This window comes from Mobula birostris, chromosome 25 (assembly GCF_030028105.1).
Source record: "Mobula birostris isolate sMobBir1 chromosome 25, sMobBir1.hap1, whole genome shotgun sequence".
NCBI classification, from domain to species: domain Eukaryota; kingdom Metazoa; phylum Chordata; class Chondrichthyes; order Myliobatiformes; family Myliobatidae; genus Mobula; species Mobula birostris.
This window is the reverse complement of record NC_092394.1, coordinates 8,661,027-8,683,448: the sequence shown is the minus strand read 5'-3', so window position 1 is coordinate 8,683,448 and position 22,422 is coordinate 8,661,027. Positions and strand designations below refer to the sequence as shown.

Genomic DNA, 22,422 nt, shown 5'->3' with positions numbered 1-22,422 from the left:
GCTTTGATCACAGCATCTGCAGATTATTTTGTGTTCCCTTGTCTTGTCCCTTTGGGCCCCTTGTCTGAGAAAAGATGTGCTGGCACGGGAGAGGGTCCAGAGGAGGTTCATGAGAATGATTCCAGGAATGAAAGGGTTAAGTGCAAGGAGCATTTGATGGCTCTGGGCCTGTACTCACTGGAGTTTAGAAGAATGGGGTGGTGGTGAGGGGGAGGGGGGTGGATCTCATCGAAACCTATTGAATATTGAAAGCTCTGAATAGAGTGACCAGGGGTAGCCTCAGAACTGAGAGATGTCCATTTAGAACAGAGAGGAGGGAAGATTTCTTTAGCCACGGGGTGGTGAATATGTGGAAATCACTGCCACAGGCCAAGTCATTGGGTGTATTTAAGATGGAAGCTGATGGATTCTAAATTATTCAGGACATCAAAGGTTACGGGGAGAGGGCAGGAGAATGGGGTTGAAAGGGATGATCGATCAGCCATGACTGAATGACATAGCAGACGATAGAGTGAATGACCTAATTCTGCTCCTATGTCTTAAGACGAAATGCTGATTATTGACTTCAGAACTTAGCTCTCAAGCAAGCAGGTATAGCATCTTTAAGTGGATGAAGGTTCATCAGCATGGCCAGAGATGAGGCAGGGGGGCGGGGATGACGACTCCAAGCCAGGCTGAAACACGGATGGAAGAAGCTCCTTCAACCCAGCATTTTGTTAGCAAATGTGCAGTTAATGGGGAATAAAATTGAGCACCTCAGGGCAAGATTGCTGTATCAGAGAGAAATGAGAGACTGCTGTGTTCTATGTTTCAATAAAATGTGGCTTACTTCTAGCACGCCAGATACAATGGTCAGACCCGAAGGCTTCTTGATTCACAGGATGGACCAAATTGCTACTTCATAAAAGGTAAAGGGTGGAGGTGTGTGTTTCATGATAACTCTCTGTGATGCTCCAGTGTGGCTTTGTTAAAGTCATGTTTCCCCCAAACCTGAACATCAAACGGTCAAATGCTGTCCATTTATACTTACCTAGGATTCGCCTCAATAACCTGACTGCAGCTCACATACCTAGAGCAGCCGACTATAATCAAGCCCTCGCGATACTGGATAATGCCATCTCTAAACAAGAAACAGTCCATCCCGACACATTTCAAATCACAGCTGGGATCTTCAACCAGGCTTGCTTGGAGAAAACCCTGACTAATTATCATCAGCATATAATCTGTAGCACCAGAGGTCCCAATACATGAGACCACTGATACACTAAAATAAGGAATGCCAACCCGTTCCATGCCCAGACAACATTCCGGTAAATCAGATCACTTGGCTGTCCTTCTACCTGTACACAGGCAGAGGCTAAAGAGCAAAGTTCTTAAGATGAGGACAACAAAGAGGTGGTCGCTGCAGGCACAGGCGCGGCTACAGGATTGCTTTGAGTCAATGGATTGGGCAATGCTCAAGGACTCATCTGTGGATCGGAATGAATACAACTGATTGGCACGGACTTTATTAAAACAGTTGTAGACGAGTGTGTCCCCACAAGACCATTCAGAGTCTTCTCCAACCAGAAGTCCTGGACGAACCATGAGATCCACAATCTGCTGACGGCCAAGTCAGAGGCATTCAAGTCTGGTGATCGAGAAAGTTACAAGAGGTCCAGGCACAATCTCTGGAAAGCCATTTCACGGGTGAAGTGGCAATTCCAGACTAAACTTGAACCAATAAAGGATGCTCGACAGTTGTGCCAGGCTTCAACGCTTTCAAGTGACATAAGCGACAACAGGGCTTCGCTTCCAGATGAACTCAAAGCCTTCTGTGCTCAGTTTCACTGTTAATACATGGAGGGGCCATCATGAACTCCAACAACCCCGGATAATCCTATTATTTCAGTCTTTGAGGCCAATAAGTAAGTAGCCTTCAGGAGGCTGAACCCACAGAAAGCATCAGGACCAGACAGGGTATTAGATTATGAGGACACGCAGTCCTCTTTTATTGTCATTTAGTAATGCATGCATTAAGAAATGATACAATGTTCCTCCAGAATGATATCACAGAAACACAAGACAAACCAAGACTAAAAAAATTGACAAAAACCACATAATTATAACATATAGTTATAACAGTGCAAACCAATACCATAATTTGATAAAGAACAGACCATGGGCATGGTAAAAAAAAGTCTCAAAGTCTCTCGAAAGTCCTATCATCTCACGCAGATGGTGGAAGGAAGAAAAACTGTCCCTGCTATGAACCTCCAGTGCCGCAGACTTGCCGATGCAGCATCCTGGAAGCACCCGACCACAGCCGACTCTTGAGTCCGTCCGAAAACTTTGAGCCTCCAATCAGCCCTCCGACACTGAGCACCATCTCTGCCGAGCGCTTCGATCCCGGCCCCGGCAACAGGCAATAGGCAAAGTCGAGGATTTGGGGCCTTTCCCTCCGGAGATTCTTGATCGCACAGTAGCAGTGGCAGCGAAGCAGGCATTTCAGAAGTTTCTACAGATGTTCCTCCGTGCTTCTCATGTCTGTCTCCATCAAATCAGGATTGTGCACGGTACCTACTTAACAAATACGATATCATTTCGGAGCGGCCGCGCACGCAGCATCGCGCCACCATCTTCTCCTCCCCATTTGCCAAACACTAAAGACCTGTGGTCAGGTTGAGTTCTTCTCCAATCTTTGGCAATTTACTTGCAAACGTTTCATCACCATATGAGGAGAATTGTCAGTGCACTGTCAATGTTGGTGTGTCCTCCCAATGCTTGGCCTTTATATACTTTTCAATCAGCTGATTTGTGTCAGGAGGAGCAAATCTCGTCGCTGTTTCATTTGTGTCAGGAGGAGCAAATCTCGTCGCTGATTGGCTGTGTGACAAACTTCGTGCGTCGTGGTCTGGAATTTTGCCCGCATCAGCGCGTATACATGTTAGCAACACATATCAAAGTTGCTGGTGTGGCCACTGGGAGATCCTGCTTTCTCTGGCAGACAGAGCGTAGGGGAGCATGCCTGCATATACATGTTACGTGTTTTTTTACAGGATTACTTGCGGAAAACCACGCCTCAAGGAATTCTCTTCCATACCAAGTGCTTGCTTGCGCCATGACTTTCACTGATGCCCAGTCAAATTTGTGCCCTCTCGATCCTCACGGGTAGAGTCTAGGGAGAGTTGGTCACGCTGCTTTACAATTCTCCCTAGTTTCTGCCCAACGCTTTACAGTTCCAGCAGTCCGGGCTCAGGTCCCACCGCTGCCTGTCAGGAGTTTGTACATTTTTCTTGTGACCATGTGGGTTTCCTCCGGGTGCTCCTGTCTCCTCCCACTGTCCAAAGACATACCGGTTGGTCGGTTAATTGGTCATTGTAAATTTTCTTCTGATCAGACTAGGATTAAATTGGGTGATTGCTGGGTGGTGCAGCTCAAAGGGCCTATTCTGCACTGTATCTCAGTAAATATATATATATTTATTTATCTATATATAAAAATAGATGGTGACAGATACGTACTTAGATAATTAATTTACTTTGAACTTTGTTTTTATGTCTAATAACCAAAAAATAGAACAACAAAACACCACTAGGTTCAGGAAACAGTTATTACCCTTCAATCATCAGGCTCCGGAACCAGAGTGGATAACTTCACTCACCTCAACTCTGAACTGATTACTGAAGAACCTATGGACTCACTATGAACTTTGAAACAAGACCTCAGACCAGGTCAAGAATGAACCCCCAGCAAGAGTCAGGGGAGTGGATTCCAGAAGTGTGATTTCTGAGGTACTGTAGGTGAACTGGACTGGTCAAAGAACACTGAGGCTGTCTACAAGAAGGGTCAGAACCATCTCTATTTCCTGAGGAGACTGAGGTCCTTTAACATCTGTCGGACGATGCTGAGGATGCCCTACGAGTCTGTGGTGGCCAGTGCGGTCATGTTTGCTGTTGTGTGCCTGGGCAGCAGGCTGAGGGTAGCAGACACCAACAGAATCAACAAACTCATTCGTAAGGCCAGTGATGTTGTGGGGATGGAACTGGACTCTCTCACGGTGGTGTCTGAAAAGAGGATGCTGTCCAAGTTGCATGCCATCTTGGACAATGTCTCCCATCCACTACATAATGTACTGGTTGGGCACAGGAGTACATTCAGCCAGAGACTCAGTCCACCAAGATGCAACACAGAGCATCATAGGAAGTCATTCCTGCCTGTGGCCATCAAACTTTACGACTCCTCCCTTGGAGGGTCAGACACCCTGAGCCAATAGGCTGGTCCTGGACTTATTTCCTGGCATAATTTACATATTATTATTTAATTATTTATGGTGCAACTGTAATGAAAACCGATTTCCCCCGGGATCAATAAAGTATGACTATGACTATGTGATAGGATCATTAGCTGCCTGACATGAATGGGAATAAGAACCATCAGAACCTCAGCTTTGCTATCACACAAACTCAAACCAACTCTCAGGAAGTGAGGCCATGGGGAATTAGCCATCTCTGAGCATCGTTAGGCTGCCTGTAAGAATGATTCAACAGGTGATTTAGAAGGTCCAAGTCACTCAGAAACAACTTACTGCTTGTTGTCAGAATCAATCGGTCTTTAATTGGGTAAATGGGACGCCAGCGCAATAAAGAAACATTCATTCAACAGATGATTCTAGCAGTGGGAGAATCTCAAGTGACAGGGTGGAGGGATTTGAAGGTGTTGGTGCGTTAAGGAAGAGGGCCTGTACTGCTTGCTGGTGGTCCAACAATTACTTAGCACATCAACCACACCCTCCCCACCCCTCCCCCGCCACCACCAACAAAGCGTTGCTATCTGATGGCAGTTGTATCTGATGTGACATTATCAAACGCAGTAGTATGGGTTCAGCTTCACAAATTACAAGCTTTTAAGGCCAAGGCATTGGATATATTTAAAGTAGGAGTTGGCAGGTTCTTGATTAGTCAGGGAGTCAAAGATTGTGGAGAGAAGGCAGGAGAATAGGGTTGAGGTGGATAATAAATCAGGCCCGATAGAATGTCGGAGCAGACCTGATGGGCCGAATAGCCTAATTCTGCTCCCATGTCTTATAGTCTTACAGGGGGGGATAGGCAGAATTTGTGAAAAGTGTATCAACCTAGATCACAGGCCTCCACCATCAATAAACCACGCTTGCGAGCTTGACCCACCTGTTCTGATCCGGGGAAGCAATCTCACCTGAAAGAGGGGCTTTTTGAGTTGAAGTCACAATACAAGGCCTTGAATGCACAATTCAGCGGACACTCCCAAGGTGGAGCTGAGAGCGTTATGCTAATGAAGAACCACCCTGTTAGGACGCACCATCCTTCTGAGGTGACATTAAACTGAGATCTCGTCTGCTGTCAATGGTAGGTTTGAAGCTTCCTAACTCTAGGATTGGTTTTGATCTCAATCAATGGCATACAGAACAGATCTTCCAGGATGCCAAAGATAAGGGCGACTCGGGTGGCAGCTCCGACGGAAACCATCTAACAGTCTCATTTCAGTCTGCTACAGCTGAGAACCACAACTGCGTCTAAGGTCTGGACACTAAATAACAGCTTCTTCCCTTCTGCCATCCAATTTCTAAATGGACATTGAAACCATGAACATTACATCATTATTATTCTGTGCTTACACTACTTACTTAACTATTTAATATACATATATACTTCACTGTAATTCACAGTATTTTTTCTATATTTATCGTGTATTACATGGTACTGCTGCTGCTAAGTTAACAAATTTCATGACATATGCCGGGGATATTAAACCTGATTTTGATTTTGATTCTGAGGTAATCTGGTCATCTTAACACTGGTCTCATGAGATCTTTTTGGAGGCATAGAACACTACAGCACAGAAACACAAACAACAGGAATTCTGCAGATGCCGGAAATTCAAGCAACACACATCAAAGTTGCTGGTGAACGCAGCAGGCCAGGCAGCATCTCTAGGAAGAGGTGCTGCCTGGCCTGCTGCGTTCACCAGCAACTTTGATGTGTGTTGGTAGTACAGAAACAGGCCTTTTGGTCCATCTAGATCTTGCAAACTATTAATCCGCCTAGTCTTAGTAACCTGCACCCTGGCCATACCCCTCCCATCCATGTACCTATACAAATTTCTCTTGAATGTTAAAACCGATTCCGCATCCACCACACTCTCACCATCCTCTGAGTGAAGAAGATCCCCCTCATGTTCCTCTGAAATGTTTCACCGCTCACCCTTAACAGTAAACCCCTAGTTCTAGTCTCACCTGAGCTCAGTGGGAAAAGCCTGCTTGCATTTACCCTCTGGTTCAAGATGGCGCTGGTGAAGCACAGCGACGACTTGCTGGCAGCAAACACAACCACTAGTTAAGGGACGGGCTGGAGTTCTGCTCGCTGCTCTGCAGGGATACTGTTCTCTGCATTGACCCGAGACTTTGGTCTGCAACTAACGGGCCCCTGGGCCGGCTGTGCTCTACAGTTAGCAAATACAAGTATCTGCTTACTTTTATTGTTTGCACAATTAGTTTTTTTCCTGCACATTGGGTGTTTGCCCATCTTCTTTTTGTAATGGGTTCTGTTGCGTTTCTTTGTTCATTGGCAGCCTATAAGGAGAAGAATCTCAAGTTTGTATATTGTGTACATACTTTGTTAATAAAGGTACTTTGATCTGCAGCCCTGTTGTACACAACCAGCTGTCTTTCTGCACACACTCATTCTGAAGTTTTTAACTGCTGTAGACAGCTTCAGGGGTAGCCTGAGTCACTGCAAATTAAAATCTTCCTTCGTTCCTTCACTAAGGTTTGAACCATCCCTGGACCAATTTTTCTTTGGTCCGGATTACCGGCTGAGCATCCCAACAAGGTAAGCTGTTCAAGGAGCCAGCCAACTTTGTGTATTCTTCCTTTTAAACATGATTCACTGAGAGCCACTGGGGGATCTATAACTGCAGCTTAATAAAGCTCTTCAATGAAACCGCAGATAAATTAATTGGAAACCACCCCAGCTGTGCACTTGGCACATGTTCAACAGTACTCAATCAGTACAGTGCAGCTCATTTCATCCCACCCAGCAAGGGAGAGGTTGGGCAGAATAACAAATGGTTCTACTGTACGTGCTAAGGGCCTCTGAGACCATCATTGCACGGTCAAACCAACTAAGATCACATTTCTTCCCCATCCCGGTCTAAACAACAGCTGAACCTCTTGACCATGTCCGCATGCTTTTATGCACTGAGTTGCTGCCACATGATTGGCAGATTAGATATTAACACTAACAAGCAGGCGTACTGGTGTGCCTAATAAACTGAGTGTACTTCTGGGATGTGCATTTGCTAATAAAGTCTTCTAGAAGCTTCCAAGAGCAGGAGGACCACAACCTTGTTATAGGGTTTGGAGGCTTGTGTGCCTCAATGACCCGGAGAGCTATGCTGGCTGGAGCCAGGGCTTTATGCTTTGGCTCTTGGTAGGGTCATCCATGCCAAACAGGTCAAAGGGTAGAGGCCAGACTAAGAGAGGTCCACCGGTCCTCCAGGTTTGGGGGTTCAACTCAGGGATAACAACCCTGACTGGTGCAACAAAACTGTTATGCAAACAGCAATGAAGAGTCCTGAGTGCGGCAATATTCCTGAGTCTCCACCTGGGACTTGCACGACTGACGGCAGTGAAAACTGAGAGGAAGCTACTGACACGACGAAGGAAGTCCTGAATGATGCCAGAGTTAGCAGACCTTCATTGCTGCCCCACACGCCAGGGGCAGGACAGCCAAAGGAGTCATCTAGAAGACCAAGTGTTTCCATCCCAAATAGCTGTGCAACACTAGGCGCAGCATCTAAGGGCTGTTCCCTGGTTAGCACTCCGAGGCAACTGTTGCTGGAAAATGATCAACTTGGTGCCCTCAAGTCTGCTGAAAGCTGCTGGTGCTCAGCTGCAAGGAGCTTTTCATGACCAAATGTTGCAGATTGGCACATTCCACTGTTAAAAACTATGTGCTGAGAGACACACTGATGCTCAGCGCAGCTGCTACCAAAGGTCAGCGGAAAAAAAAACCTTGCATCATTTCACATTTAGAAACTGAAACTTGTGTTTTCAACCATCACCCCCCCCCAGTAATGTGTGTAGAGGAAAGCTCCTGCCTTCCTGACTTAATGTAAATGTAGTGATGTAGCTCATACCGAGAATGGTGACATATGGTGCTTATTTATAAAATTCACAAATATATAAATTCACATTTTTGAGATTAAAAATATATGTATTGACATCATGAGGGTATAGATATTGTAAATTCAAGCAGGCTTTTTTCCACCAAAGTTGGGTGAGACTAAAACTAAAGTTCATAGGTTAAGGGTGAAAGGTTGAATATTTAAGGGGACTGTGAGGGGGAACGTCTTCACTCAGAGAGTGGTGAGCGTGAGGAACGAGCTGCCAGTGGAAGTTCCCAGTAAATTTATTATCTAAGTACATATATGTCCCCACATACTACCGAGATTCATTTTCTGGCGGGCTTTCACAGTAGATGCAAAGAAGCACAGCAGAATCAATGAAAAATGCAAACGGCAAAGTTTGGTTTCAACACTTTAAGTGCATGGATGGAAGAGATATGGAGGGTTATGGTTCAGATGATGTAACTAAGCAGAACGACGGTTTGTCATGGACTAGATGGGCTGAACGGCCTATTTCTGTGCTGTAATCCTATAATGACACTATGATTCATTACTGCAACTACAGTGTATAGAGCAAGTATGACAGCCTAATGGACAATGATCATGGTGGAGCCAGCTTGGTGGTTATCAGCTTTAGACAATAATAGGTAACTGATGATGACTTGTTTTTAATCCAATTCCTTGGGTTCTTAAGTGATTTCTTGAATCTATTGTAGGATCCAAAGACAAACAAATAGGCAGATGGGGAGGGAGGGGGTGTTAGAGCAGTAGGTGGCGTGTTGTTTTCATCATCCTCACTGGGCATCTATGTTCTAATAACAAGACTCATGTAAGAATCTGAATCAGGTTTAATATCACTGGCATATATTGTGAAATCTGTTAACTTTGCAGCAGCAGTACAATGCATAGCATAATAATGCACAGAGAAAAACACTGTGAACTGCAGTAAGTATCTATCTATATACATGCTTACTGTAATTCATAGAGAGAGAGAGAGATAAGTTAAATAAGTGGTGCTAAAGTAGTGAGGTAGTGTTCATGGGTTCAACGTCCATTCAGAAATCGGCTGGCAGAGGGGACGAAGCTGTTCCTGAATCGTTGAGTGTGTGCCTTCAGGCTCTGCTATCAGAATGTCGTTTCTCCATTTTGAACAATCATGCAAAAGGGATCCTCACAATTGGCGAGAATGTTAAAATTTCTCAATGAGGCGTAGGGAACATTGGCTATTTACACTCAGTGGGCACTTTTCTGGCTACAGGAGGTACCTAATAAAGTGGTCACTGAGTGCATGTTCATGCTCTCCTGTTGCTGTGGCTCATCCATCTCAAGGGTTGACGTGTTGTGTGTTCAGAGATGCTCACCCTGTTGTAACATGAGGTTATTTGAGCTACTGTCAGCTTGAACCAGTCTGGCCATTCTCCTCTGACCTCTCTCATTAACAAGGCGTTTTCACTCACAGAACTGCTGCTCACTGAATGTATTTTTGTTTTTTGCACCATTCTCTGTAAACTCCAAAGACTGTTGTGTGTGAAAATTCCAGATGAGCAGTCTCAGAGTTACTCAAACTACCCAAGTCAAGTCGTCACTTTTTATTGTCATTTCGACCATAACTGATGGTACAGTACACAGTAAAAATGAGACATTTTTCAAGACCATGGTGCTACATGAAACAATACAAAAACTACACTGAACTACATAAAAAACAACACAAAACTACACTAGACTACAGACCTACCCCTTCTGGCATCAACAATCACTCCACGGCCAAAGTCACTTAGGTCACATTTCTTCCCCTTTCTGATGTTTGGTCTGAACAACAACTGAGACAACTGCTGCTGGAAGATTACCAACTGGATGCTTTCTGCCTGAAACCTGATTGGCTGATTATACACATATTTGCATTAATGAGCAAGTGTGCAGGTGTGCCTACAAAAGTGTATTTATTAGTGTATTCTGTAGATTTATTTTTTTTCCTCCTATGGTAATCATTTGCCATTCTGTAGTTTAAACTAGAGTGCTTGTTTCAGTAGCCTGACATTGGGGTGTGCAAATAATGTGACCTGCCCATTTTATCTGGCTGTGTGTAATTATAGGCTTTTGAGTTGGAGCTATTTATTCAAGAGGGGATTCTGATGTGGGTTCACTTATTCTGTCAGCAGATTGTGTAGATTTTATAATTTTGTGTAGCCCTCAAGATCTGGCCATTGCTAGGAGGGCCAGCATGTATTTCCACTCCAGATACCCTTGTGAAGGTGGCAGGGAGACACCACCCTGAACAGCTGCAGTTCTGATGAATTTAATGAGTAGGAAGTTCCAGAGTTTCAACCCAGTGACTGTAAACGATACTGGAAAGCACAGGTCGTGCTCCCTTCTCACTGCTGCCATCGGCAAGAAGGCATTGGAGCCTCAGGACACACACCACCAGGTTCAGGAACAGTTACTACCCCTCAACCATCAGGCTCTTGAACCACAGGGATAACTTCACTTGCCTGATCATTGAAATGTTTCCACAACTAATGCATTCACTTTCAAGGACTCTTCATAATATGTTCTTGATATTTATTCCTCATTTATTCGTTATTATTTATTTATTTTTGTACTTGCAGAGTTTATCATCTTCTGCACTCTGGTTGAACGCCCAGCTTGGGCAGTCTTTCATTGATTCTGTTATGGTTATTATTCTATAGATTTACTATGAATCTCAGGGTGGTACATGGCAACATTTATGTACTTTGAGAATGAACTTACTTTGAACTTTGAAACTGAAGATCAGTATTCTCTGGTAGATTACAAACCTTATCACTAATTTTTCACCTCCCTCTGGAGTTTCTCCTCCTTCCCTTTCTCCTGTGGTACACTCTGACATATCAGAATCCTTCTTTTTCAGCCCTCTATCTTTTCCACCTATCACCTGCCAGCTTCTCATTTCTACCCACCTATGTTCCACCTCTCCTGGTCTCACCTATCACCTGCCAGCTTCTCATTTCTACCCACCCATGTTCCACCCCACCTTGTCTCACCTATCACCTGCCAGCTTGTACTCCTTCCTTTTTGTTCAGCTCCTTCTCCCTTCTTTTCCAGTCCTGAAGAAGGATATCGGCTGGTTTCGTGATTGTTGGGAAGACAAATTTCAAGGTTATACACTGCATCGATACTTTAAATGTACTTTGAATCTTGAATATATATATATATATACATTTTAAAAATTAAATTAAATAAGTCAGGCAAAAAGAGAAAAAAAGTAGTGTGTTAGTGCTCATGGGTTCATTCAGAAACCTGATGGCAGAGGGGAAGAAGCTGTTCTTGAATCGTTGAGTGTGCCTTCGGAATCAGATTCGGAATCAGGTTTACTATCACTGGCATGTGACGTGAAATTTGTTAACTTAGCAGCAGTAGTTCAAAGCAATACATAATCTAGCAGAGAGAAAAAAATAAATAAAATAATAACAAAATATACAAGTAAATCAATTTAAACACGAGAAATTCTGCAGATGCTGGAAATTCAAGTAACACACATCAAATTTGCTGGTGAACGCAGCAGGCCAGGCAGCATCTCTAGGAATAGGTACAGTCGATGTAAATCAATTACATATATTGAATAGATTTTTTAAAATGTGCAAAAACAGAAATACTGTATATTAAAAAAAAGTGAGGTAGTGTCCAAAGATTCAATGTCCATTTAGGAATCAGATGGCAGAGGGGAAGAAGCTGTTCCTGAATCACTGAGTGTGTGCCTTCAGGCTTCTGTACCTCCTACTTGATGGTAACGGTGAGAAAAGCGCATGCCTTGGGTGCTGGAGGTCCTTAATAATGGACACTGCCTTTCTGAGACACTGCTTCCTAAAGATGTCCTGGGTACTTTGTAGGCTAGTGCCCAAGATGGAGCTGACTGGAATTACAATCTTCTGCAGCTTCTACCTCCTCCCTGGTGGTAGCAATGCAGACATCCCACCAGATCCAGGAGTCTCCCGCATATCGATAGTGGCTCCCTGACACCTGGAAATTATATACAATATCCAGGAAATAGATTTTTTTGAGAGGCAGAGCGAGCATCCTGATTGGTCTCTCTTTGTGCTAAGAGTGGTCCCCAACCACCGGGCCGCGAGGAAACGATATGATTTGGTGATATGAAACGATATGAGTCATTTGCACCTTTCCTCATTCCCTGTCACGCACTGTTGAACATGAACGCACTGAAGATCATTACGCACGTGTCATCCATGTCAGCACGGGAAGAAGATCGACTCCTCGAGCTTGTAAATGATGGCGGGCTGAAAAGTTTGTTTGACATAACATCTCTGCTGGCATTCTGGATCAAAGTCAAGGCTAAATATTCTGAGATAACCACGGAAGCACTGAAAACGTTGCTTCCATTTCCAACATCATATCGCTGAGAAGTGGAGTTTTCTGCAATGAATGCAACGAAAACTAAATTGCAGAATAGACTGGACATAAGGAACCCCCTTCGAGTATCGCTGTCTCCCGTCACCCCTCGATGGGACCGTCTTGTTGCAGGGAAACAAGCCCAGGGCTCCCACGGACTCAGCGATATTGGTGTGTTGCAATGATTTTATATGTTCATACGGGGAAAATATGTGCTGTGTGTTTAATATCGAAACGTTACTTAAAATGTTATGATGCTATTGACTTATCACCTATATTCCAGTCGTGATTAACACCCCCCCCCCGCCCCCCCGGTCGGCCGGTCCGCAAGAATATTGTCAATATTAAACCGGTCTGCAGTGCAAAAAAGGTGGGGACCCCTGCTAAGTAGACCTATCAGTTTTACTGTGGGCAGGCTTTACACTCGACCTCAAAGATAATGACAGTGTTGCTCGCTGCACTGTTTGTAACAGTGACTTTTCTATTGCCCATGGTGGGTTAAAGTGTAAAAGACATGTTGAGGTGAGTTTAACAGGTGTCATTACAGCATAGCTAACGTTATTTAAACTAGCTGGCTGGCTGCTAAGGAGCTACGCTATTGATGTCCTACGTGATGAGGCCAAACTCCCTGTAGACTTGCTCAAAGTTGTAATAGAATAAACATGATAATATTATATAATATAAGCACATATTTTAATGTCACATTTGCTGCATATACCCAACTTGGTTTACAGATTAGACAAAATCACTAAACAAAGTATTACATACACCCTTGGAGGTCAACGGGCAGGGGGGGTGGAATATGGTGTTGCGGGAGGGTGGGGGTGCTAACCTCCCTGAAATGGTGGTGATACCCCCTGAAATGAGTTTTTGCAGGGTGGGATGTCTGGCAATGAGAAGAGGGCATGTCCTCATTAAGGTTCCTTGATGATGGATGGCTCTTTTTTCTCCTTGAAGGTGTCCTGGCTGCTGGGGAGACTAGTGCCCATGATGGAGCTGACTGAGTTTACAACTTCCTGCAGCTTAATTCGATCCTGTGCAGTTGTCCCTCCATACCAGATGGTGATGCAATCAGTTAGAAAGCTCTCCACAGTACATCTGTAGAAATTTGTGAGTGTCTGGTGATATACCAAATCTCCTCAAGTCCTAATGAAATATAGCCATTGTCATTGAAATCTATTGAATATTGAAATACTTTGACAGTGTAGAAATGGAGAGGAGGTTTCCTATAGCGGGGGATGTGTAGGACCAGACGGCACAGCCTCAGAATACAAGGATGTCCCTTTAGAACGGAATTGAGGAGGAATTTCTTTAGCCAAAGGGTGGTGAATCTGTGGGATTCATTGTCACAAATAGCTGTGGACACCAAGTCATTAAGTATATTTAAAGTTGAGGTTGATGGATCTTGATTTGCCAGGGCATCAAAGGTTACAGGGAGAAGGTTGGAGAATGGGGTTGAGAAGGAAAATAAATCAATGGAGAAGACTCGGTGGGATAGACGGCTTGATTCTGTTCCTATGTCTTATACTCTTGTGTGTGGTGTGTAGCAGACACAGAACTGAAAGGAGTTTCTGATATTGAAAGAGGATACTCCATAGTCCCTCTTGATTGAAAGAATTAGAAACTTTTGCTAGATCAAACACAGCAGTGTTTAAGGAAACCTTATACACTTTTGTTAGTGTTGATTTACAGTGAATAACACTGTTGTTTGTGAGATTTTGCTATTCACAGAGAGGCTGCCAAGTTTGACCAGAACATATTGATCTGTGGCTGCTGAATATCAAAGTTAAGTAATTGCAATGAGAGACTTTGAATAATCAAGGGCACATGAAAGGTGGTAAACTAAAATACAGTGGATTCTGATTAACTGGGCCATTGGATAACTGGGCAGCCACTTACTTGGGACAACTCTTAAAAGATTAAAAACCAATCGTGGATTCCCTTCATTTATTTGGGACACTATGCCGCTTAATTGGGACAGGAGGCCATTGTTGAACAATTTCTAACTAGCATTAGTCGCTTTAACGCCGTACTTAGGAACCGAGGGAGGGAACATCGACTCAGACATCGTGTCGGGCATTTTCATGCCTTACAAAGCGCAGATTGGAAGCCTGTGTGGGGCGCCACTCCTCGCACAGATTAAGTGCCTTGCTCAAGGACACAAACTAGCAACCTTCAGATCACTAGACGAACCGTACTTAGTGCCAACAGTTTTTAAACAGTGTCAGTTGTGTGTGCTTGTGTTCAGAAAGCAGTGACTTTTGTCACCAAGAGTTGGTGAGCAATAAGCAGCAAGACTATTCTGAACCGTTTTGCTCACTGCAGTTTCAAGCATTCAGACTTGGAAATGTCAGAAAAGGCCGAGAGTGAAAATGAAATGATTTCACTATTTCAGCAAGTTAGGAACTACAAAGAATTTGAAGGTATCGACAATCATCTTGAATGTTACAAAGAAAATGAAGATTTGGAGGATGCAACAGTTTCTGACTAGCGTCAGACATATGCATTTGTGTGGTCATTAGACACTACACCGAGCTCAGGGTGAACAGCTCTTAAATAGTTTTAGTTGCATATGCTTGTGTCATGTCATTCATTTAGGCCGACCAACACTGAATTAAAGAGCAGTGATTTTTGACACTACTTTATGCAGGAAGGCAATGAGAACTGTCCATTATCTGCACTAGGTGGCCATGTTGAATTTGTTCATTTACAGACCATCAGAAGAACGTGGCAGCATACACACTAAATTTCTCTGTTGATAACAATTAGGATCTAATACACAGTTTTATAGTACTGTAGTACTATTGGTAGTGCTCTCATTGGTTCTGTATTTCATTTAAATGCATCATTTGTTATTCAGTTAAACGGCAGTTTGTCTTTCTTAAACTATTTCCATGAAACTTTGACTAACTGGGGCAGCCGATTAATTGGGCCAAAATGTACTGGTCCTGATGTGTCCCAATTAACCAGAATTCAATGTACTTTCCTTTTTGTTCTTATTTTAATGTACTCCTTGCATGCTGCTGTCAAAACTGCAATCAATCTACATTTCCTTCCATTACTGCCACAACCAGCAAGGTCTTGTTTCCGATAAAACATAATGTAGTCAGAGATGGCACTGGCCCACATTTAATTTCTCAAATTTACCCAGAGTCAGTGGAATTGGTATCAAAACTTTGGGCAAAGAAGAGAAAGTTCAAAGTAAATTTATTATCAAAGAACAGAGATGTCACGATATCCTCCCCTGAGATTCATCTTCTTACAGGAATTCACAGGAAAATGAACTCAACCAGTTTAATTTTCATCACTATTGTGTGTGAGTGTGGCTGTGTGTGTGAATGAGTAAGCATGAGTGTGTGTGTGAATGTGTGTATGTGAGTGACTGTGTGTGTGTGTGGGGGGGGGGTGGTGAGCATCCATCAGTAAGGACCCTCACCATCTGAGACATGCCTTGTTCTCATTACTACCATCAGGGAGGAAGTACAGGGGCCTGAAGACCCACACCCAATGATTTAGGAACAGCTTCTTCCCCTCTGCCATCAGATTTCTGAATAGTCCATGAACCAATGAACCACGTTATTTGCCTTTTGCACTATTTATTTATTTTGTTAACTTACAGTAATATTTATGTCTGCCGCAAAACAACAGCTTCTATGACGTATGCCGATGATAATCAACCTGATTCTGATTATTTCTCAAGATAGAATGTCTTCTCTTGGATTCCTCTCTCTCAATCATTCAGCAGTAATACTTGTAATGAAGATGAGCCTGCAATTCTCTAAAGCCTTTTGTTTTTACTAGTCATCCCAAAATATTACACAATCATGTACCCCTGAAGTGCAATCACAGATACAGAAAAATGTCTGGCTGATTACACACAGCAAGCTCTCGGCAATCAGCAAAGTGGAATTTATTTTTACTGACAAATATTGGTCTGGTAAAACACCCCAAGGCTTTTCAAAGGATTGCAGAGGGGAGTTCTATTCCCCTCCATCTCTCCTCTCTGGGTCTTCATGTTACTTACGTGTTATACTGTCTGCGTCATCCAGGAGACTCGGTACATAATGGAGGACAGAAAGGTCACTCTGAAGGATTTCATTGGTCGTCGCTCTTGCCAACGCAGCAGCCAATGAGAAGGGGGCATTACTGAAAGACAAGAAAAAGGGGCACTTTAGGAAAAATTAGCTCTCAGCATCACGGGAATTCAAAAATGAGAAAAAAGGGCACATAAGCAGAGAAAGAGAAGCACACAGACTCGGGACCCATCATGAACTAAAAGAGGACATTGTCTGTGGTCACTGAAGTCACTGTTAAAGATTACACCGAAGCATACAGTGAAATACGCTGTTTTGCGTGAAATCAAATCAAATCAGCGAGGATTATCTTGGGCAGCCCTCAGGAGTCACCACTTATCCAGCGCCAGCACCTCATGCCCACGGCTCATTAACCCTAATCTGCAGGTCTCTGGAAATGGGGTGGGGGGAACCAGGGCACTCGGAGGTCAGGGGTAGAGCCTGCAAACTCCTTCCAGACAGTGGCAGGGATCGAACCCTGATCTTACAGTCGGTTCTGTAAAGTGTTACATTAACAGCTCATAACTGCGCCACTCCATTAAGATACTAAATGAGGTGTTTACATCTGCCTTCATCAAAGACATGTGTGTTTGTACCCCAAAAGGAAATAGGTTAGGTACTGGATGTACTAAAAATTGACTGCATGGAGCTATCAACAGTGCAATTAGTTATCAGGACAAAATGGAATGCTTTAGGTTCTGAGGGAGAGGAGGTGACAGAAGCACTGACCATATCTGACAAAATGGAATGCTTTAGGTTCCGTGGGAGGAGGTGACAGAAGCACTGACCATATCTTTCACTGCTCTCTGAATATTGTGGGGTGCAAGAGTTGGAACTTCTCTCGCTGCAGTGAACTCTGATCTGTTCACCTGCAATAACAAACGACCCAGAGTCATCTACGGGTTGGCAGAGACCAAGGTGAGGGAAGGAATCAGGACACAACAGTGGAGTAGAGAGATCCATGGGAACCGAGGAGACAGATTTAGTTCAAACGCAAATCTACATTCAGTGGCCACTTTATTAGGTACGCCTACTCGTTAATGCAAACACCCAATTATGTGGCACAGCAACTCAATGTATAAAAGCATGTAGACATGGTCAAGAGGTTCAGAGCAAACATCAGAATGGGGAAGACATGGGTTCTAAGTGACTTTGACCCGTGGAATAACTGCTGGTGCCAGATGGGGTGGTTTGAGTATCTCTGAAACTGCTGACCTCCTGGGATTTTCATGCACAACAGTCTCTAGAGTTTACAGAGAATGGTTAAAAATTTTTTTAAAAATCCAGTGAGCAGCAGTTCTGTGGGTGAAAACTCTTTGTTAATGGGACAGGTCAGAGGAGAATGGTCAGAGTGAATCAAGCTGACAGGAAGGCAACAGTAACTCAAGTAACCACACATTACAACAGTAGTGTGCAGAAAAGCATCCCTGAACGCACAGTACTTCAAACCTAGAAGTGGACGGGCTACAGCAGCAGACCATGAACATACACTCAGTGACCACTTTATCAGGTACAGCAGGCACCTAATACAGTGGCTTCTGAGTGTAAAGTACATGGACAGCCAACATGGTTTTCTGATTTAGATTTGATTGTATTAATATTGGATAGAAAATTGATTTGTTTGTCTTCTCTCTCGTAGGAGGTCAGATGGGTGCTGAAGGAATTAGCGAACATCTGGTGACATTTCAACAGAGGGTGAGGCTTCATGATCTTTTTATGCCCCGGTCACTAGTCTGTATAACTGGAGCCAAATGACAGTCCACACTTGGAGAAGTCTTTCAAAGTTGGTCACTCAAATGTTTCTCATGCTGAGAAACCAGAATCCATTTGAGCTTTTATTTCTTATCAGCGGTCCTTTCATTAAGAACAAATAGTTTCACATTTCTATAGTAACTTTAATCACACTGGGATATTCCGAAACACTCCACTGCCCATTAAGTGTGTTTATTCTGTTGTGATGTAGAAAACACAGCAATGGCTCTCATACCAGCAAAGTGATAATGACCTGATAATTAATTTTTCGTGATGTTTGATGGAGAGATAACTATTAATTAACCAAGACACCAGGGAGGACTTGGTCTCCTTCAAATTTCCATCCCCGACAACAAACAGGAAGTGGCCCTTACTACACTGTGATGTTCCCTTGGTGTTACTCTGCAAAAGGTAGCATGGGTTCGGTGCTCAAATCTTGTGAGGGAGGATCAATAACTAAGTGAACAAATAGTCTCATCTTCATGTTCGACCAGATTAGATATTACCTTTACTAGTAATACAAACACCAAAACTCACAGTGAGATGCGTCCTTTTGCGTCAACGGCCAACGCAGCTGTGCTGGAGGCACCCTCAGGTGTCACCATGCTTCCGCCAACATAGCACAACCGCAACTAACCCTTCTTATCTTTGGATCTGTACACGCAGCCACATACAGTCAGCAGAATTGAACACGGGTTGCTGCCGTTGAAAGGCGTTGCACTGCTACGCCATCGTGCCACTAACACAGAAGCTTTTACTTCCTTCTCGGGCCGTTAGTCTCTGCATTCAGTAGTCTGTAGCTGAGTTTCTCAATTAAAAAGGATAGTTGGCGTCCGGTGCTCCCGATGCGGCCTTCTATATATTGGCGAGACCCGATGTAGGCTGGGAGATCGTTTCGCTGAACACCTACGCTCTGTCCGCCAAAGAAAGCAGGATCTCCCAGTGGCCACACATTTTAATTCCACGTCCCATTCCCATTCTGATATGTCTATCCACGGCCTCCTCTACTGTAAAGATGAAGCCACACTCAGGTTGGAGGAACAACACCTTATATTCCGTCTGGGTAGCCTTCAACCTGATGGCATGAATATCGACTTCTCTAACTTCCACTAATGCCCCACCTCCCCCTCGTACCCCATCCGTTATTTATTTATATACACACATTCTTTCTCTCACTCTCCTTTTTCTCCCTCTGTCCCTCTGACTATACCCCTTGCCCATCCTCTGGTTCCCCCTCCCCCTTTTCTTTCTCCTTAGGCCTCCTGTCCCATGATCCTCTCATATCCCTTTTTCCAATCAACTCTTGGCTCCATCCCTCCCCCTCCTGTCTTCTCCTATCATTTCTGTTCTCCCCCTCCCCCTCCCACTTTCAAATCTGTTACTAACTCTTCCATCAGTTAGTCCTGACGAAGGGTCTCGGCCCGAAACGTCGACTGTACCTCTTCCTAGAGATGCTGCCTGGCCTGCTGTGTTCATCAGCAACTTTGATGTGTGTTAGTTGACATTGACGGTCAGATCATTCAAGTTTGAGTTTATTGTCATTCATCCGTGCACGTGTCTACAGCTAAATGAAACAGCGTTCCGCAGGAACTGAGGTGCAAATCACAGAACAATATATCACGCACAGCACACAGAATAATACTAACAGATCAACAACAGTGTCAGTGTTAACAGCGCTGTCATAAATAATGTGGAAGCTGGGTGCTCAGAAGTCTCACAGTCTGGGCCAAGAAGCTTGTTACCCAGCCTCACAGACCTTGTCCTGCACTGGGGTACCTTGTGCCTGATGGGGGGGGGTCACAGAGATTGTGGGACAGTTGGGAGGGGTCCGTGACAATGCTGAGCGCTCTGCAAACGCAGCACTTCTTGTGATGCCCTGGTTTGGTATCGGCCCCATTCAGTACATGACAGGAATCAGAAGGGCCTCAGCCTCTGCGTTCCAGGTATACTGTAAAGCAAGCAATTCAGCTTTAGACAAAATACATGATTTAAAACGTCAGATGCTGTATTCCGCCCGGTTATTCGATTTCTTAGCAACAGTCGCTGATTTGAATTGGAACAACAAGGTGCTTTGAGACGAGCATCTCACCAAATAAAATTCCTCTGTATTCCATCTCATGGGGTTTTGGTCTACTTACACAGGAACTGTCAAGAGTAACATCTCAGGAAACAACCGAGCAGATTTAATTACAGTGGCTGAACATCAGCCAAAGCTCGTCATTGCTTCTAGGAGGCACTTAGACAGGCTCATGAAGCATATAGACCATGTACTGAGGCGGGCCGGAAACCATGAAGGGACTGTACGAATTTTATCAAAGTTGGCTGATAATACAAAGACAGTTGAGGAAACAAGTCATGAGGAGAGCACACATCTCAACCATCCTTACAGAGCCTCAACCATCCTGCTCTTGAACAGAGGGGATAACTTCACTCACCTCAACGCTGAACAGTGCCCACAACCTATGGACTCTTTTTCAATGACTCTTCATCTCATGTTCTCGATATTTATTGTTTATTTATTATTATCATCTTTATTTCTTTGAATTTACTGTGAATGCCTACAAGAAGGTGACATACAGTACTGTGCAAAAGTCTTAGTCATAGTCATACTTTATTGATCCCGGGGGAAATTGGTTTTCGTTACAGTTGCACCATAAATAATAAATAGTAATAAAACCATAAATAGTTAAATAGTAATATGTAAATTATGCCAGTAAATTATGAAATAAGTCCAGGACCAGCCTATTGGCTTAAGGTGTCTGACCCTCCAAGGGAGGAGTTGTAAAGCTTGATGGCCACAGGCAGGAATGACTTCCTATGACGCTCTGTGTTGCATAGGCACATATATATAGCTAGGGTGCCTATGTCCTTTACACAGTACTGTAGTAATTTTGTGTATTGCGCTGTACTGCTGCAGCACAAAAAAAATCAAATTTCATGACGTCTGTGAGTGATGATAAACCTGCTTCTGATATGAGTCTCTATTGTGGACTGGGAGTGGGAAGGGGGCAGGGAGAAGGGAATCATGGTTGGGAAAAGGGGAAGGGAGAGGAGAGGGAGTAGGAAGCACCAGAAAGACAAGGGATGGCAGGCATGGTTGTTCCCTGTGGAGATCGGCTGCAGAGGTTTCCCAGCCAAATCAGCATGGCTGTTGCTGTCAGATCTGGGCCTGGACGAAAGGAGCAAAAAAAAAAGCAGCTCGTAGGATGGGGGAAGAGGAAGAACGAGCTTCTTGTTGGATTTGGAGTAGGTGAGAGGAGGGAAACTGGAAGCAAGGAGCAGATGGGCAGTGATTTGGCCACCACTGCTGGCCCTCCAACTGGAGAGTGTCGTGGTTAAGGGCCGAAACACTCGGTGAAGGTTGGGAACCACCTGATGACATCTGCTCCTGGCTGAAGGCTACAGTTACCTTATAAGGTATCTGGAGAATGCACCCTAACAGGTGTATGAAACAAGTAATGATCAATAAACTAATTGTTTGGAATCAAGTGACCTTGCCTGGTGTTTCAGGGCTGGGTGCGTCTGCACCCACACCACCCCCTCCCCTGCATTCCGTCTCTGCCACCTGTCCCACACCCCTCCCGCGGTGCTCTGTCCTCGCCATCCCAACATCCTTTGCTCCCGCCAGGTTTACAACTCGCGCTCTGCTCCACGTTGACAAACACAGTACTGTGCAAAGGCCTTAGGCACCCTAGCTATATAGTACATGCGCCTAAGGCTTTCTTCGCACAGTACTGTATGCAGTGTGAAGTTGAATAATTTACATGTACCACGAAACAAATATCAGCAAGCAGGTCAAGCAATGAATCAAGAGGGTAAATGAAGCTGTTAGCATTTACTGCAAGGGGGAATAAGATATTAAAGAACTCTGCTGTAACAATATGTGACTTTGATAAGACTATATCTGGATGACAGCATAATTTTTAAAATCCTCTTTGAGGGAGGAAGTACTTGCTTTGCAGAACGTGCAGATAAGATTCAGTGCTGGGACAAGAGGGTTATCTCATGCAGAAGGTTAAACAGAATGGGCCTATCTGCTCACAAGTTTATGAGGTGTTATCATCGAAACATA

At 44.1% G+C, this 22,422-nt stretch overlaps 1 protein-coding gene across 1 annotated transcript in view; it reads right to left on the bottom strand.

Moving 5' to 3' along the window:
- The window catches only part of ppm1e (protein phosphatase, Mg2+/Mn2+ dependent, 1E), a 168,351-nt gene that overhangs the window by 30,972 nt on the left and 114,957 nt on the right, over window positions 1–22,422 (bottom strand). The window contains exon 2 of the mRNA XM_072242866.1: window positions 16,550–16,671. Coding sequence (XP_072098967.1) covers window positions 16,550–16,671 — 122 coding nt within the window. The remainder of the gene's footprint in view (window positions 1–16,549; window positions 16,672–22,422) is intronic.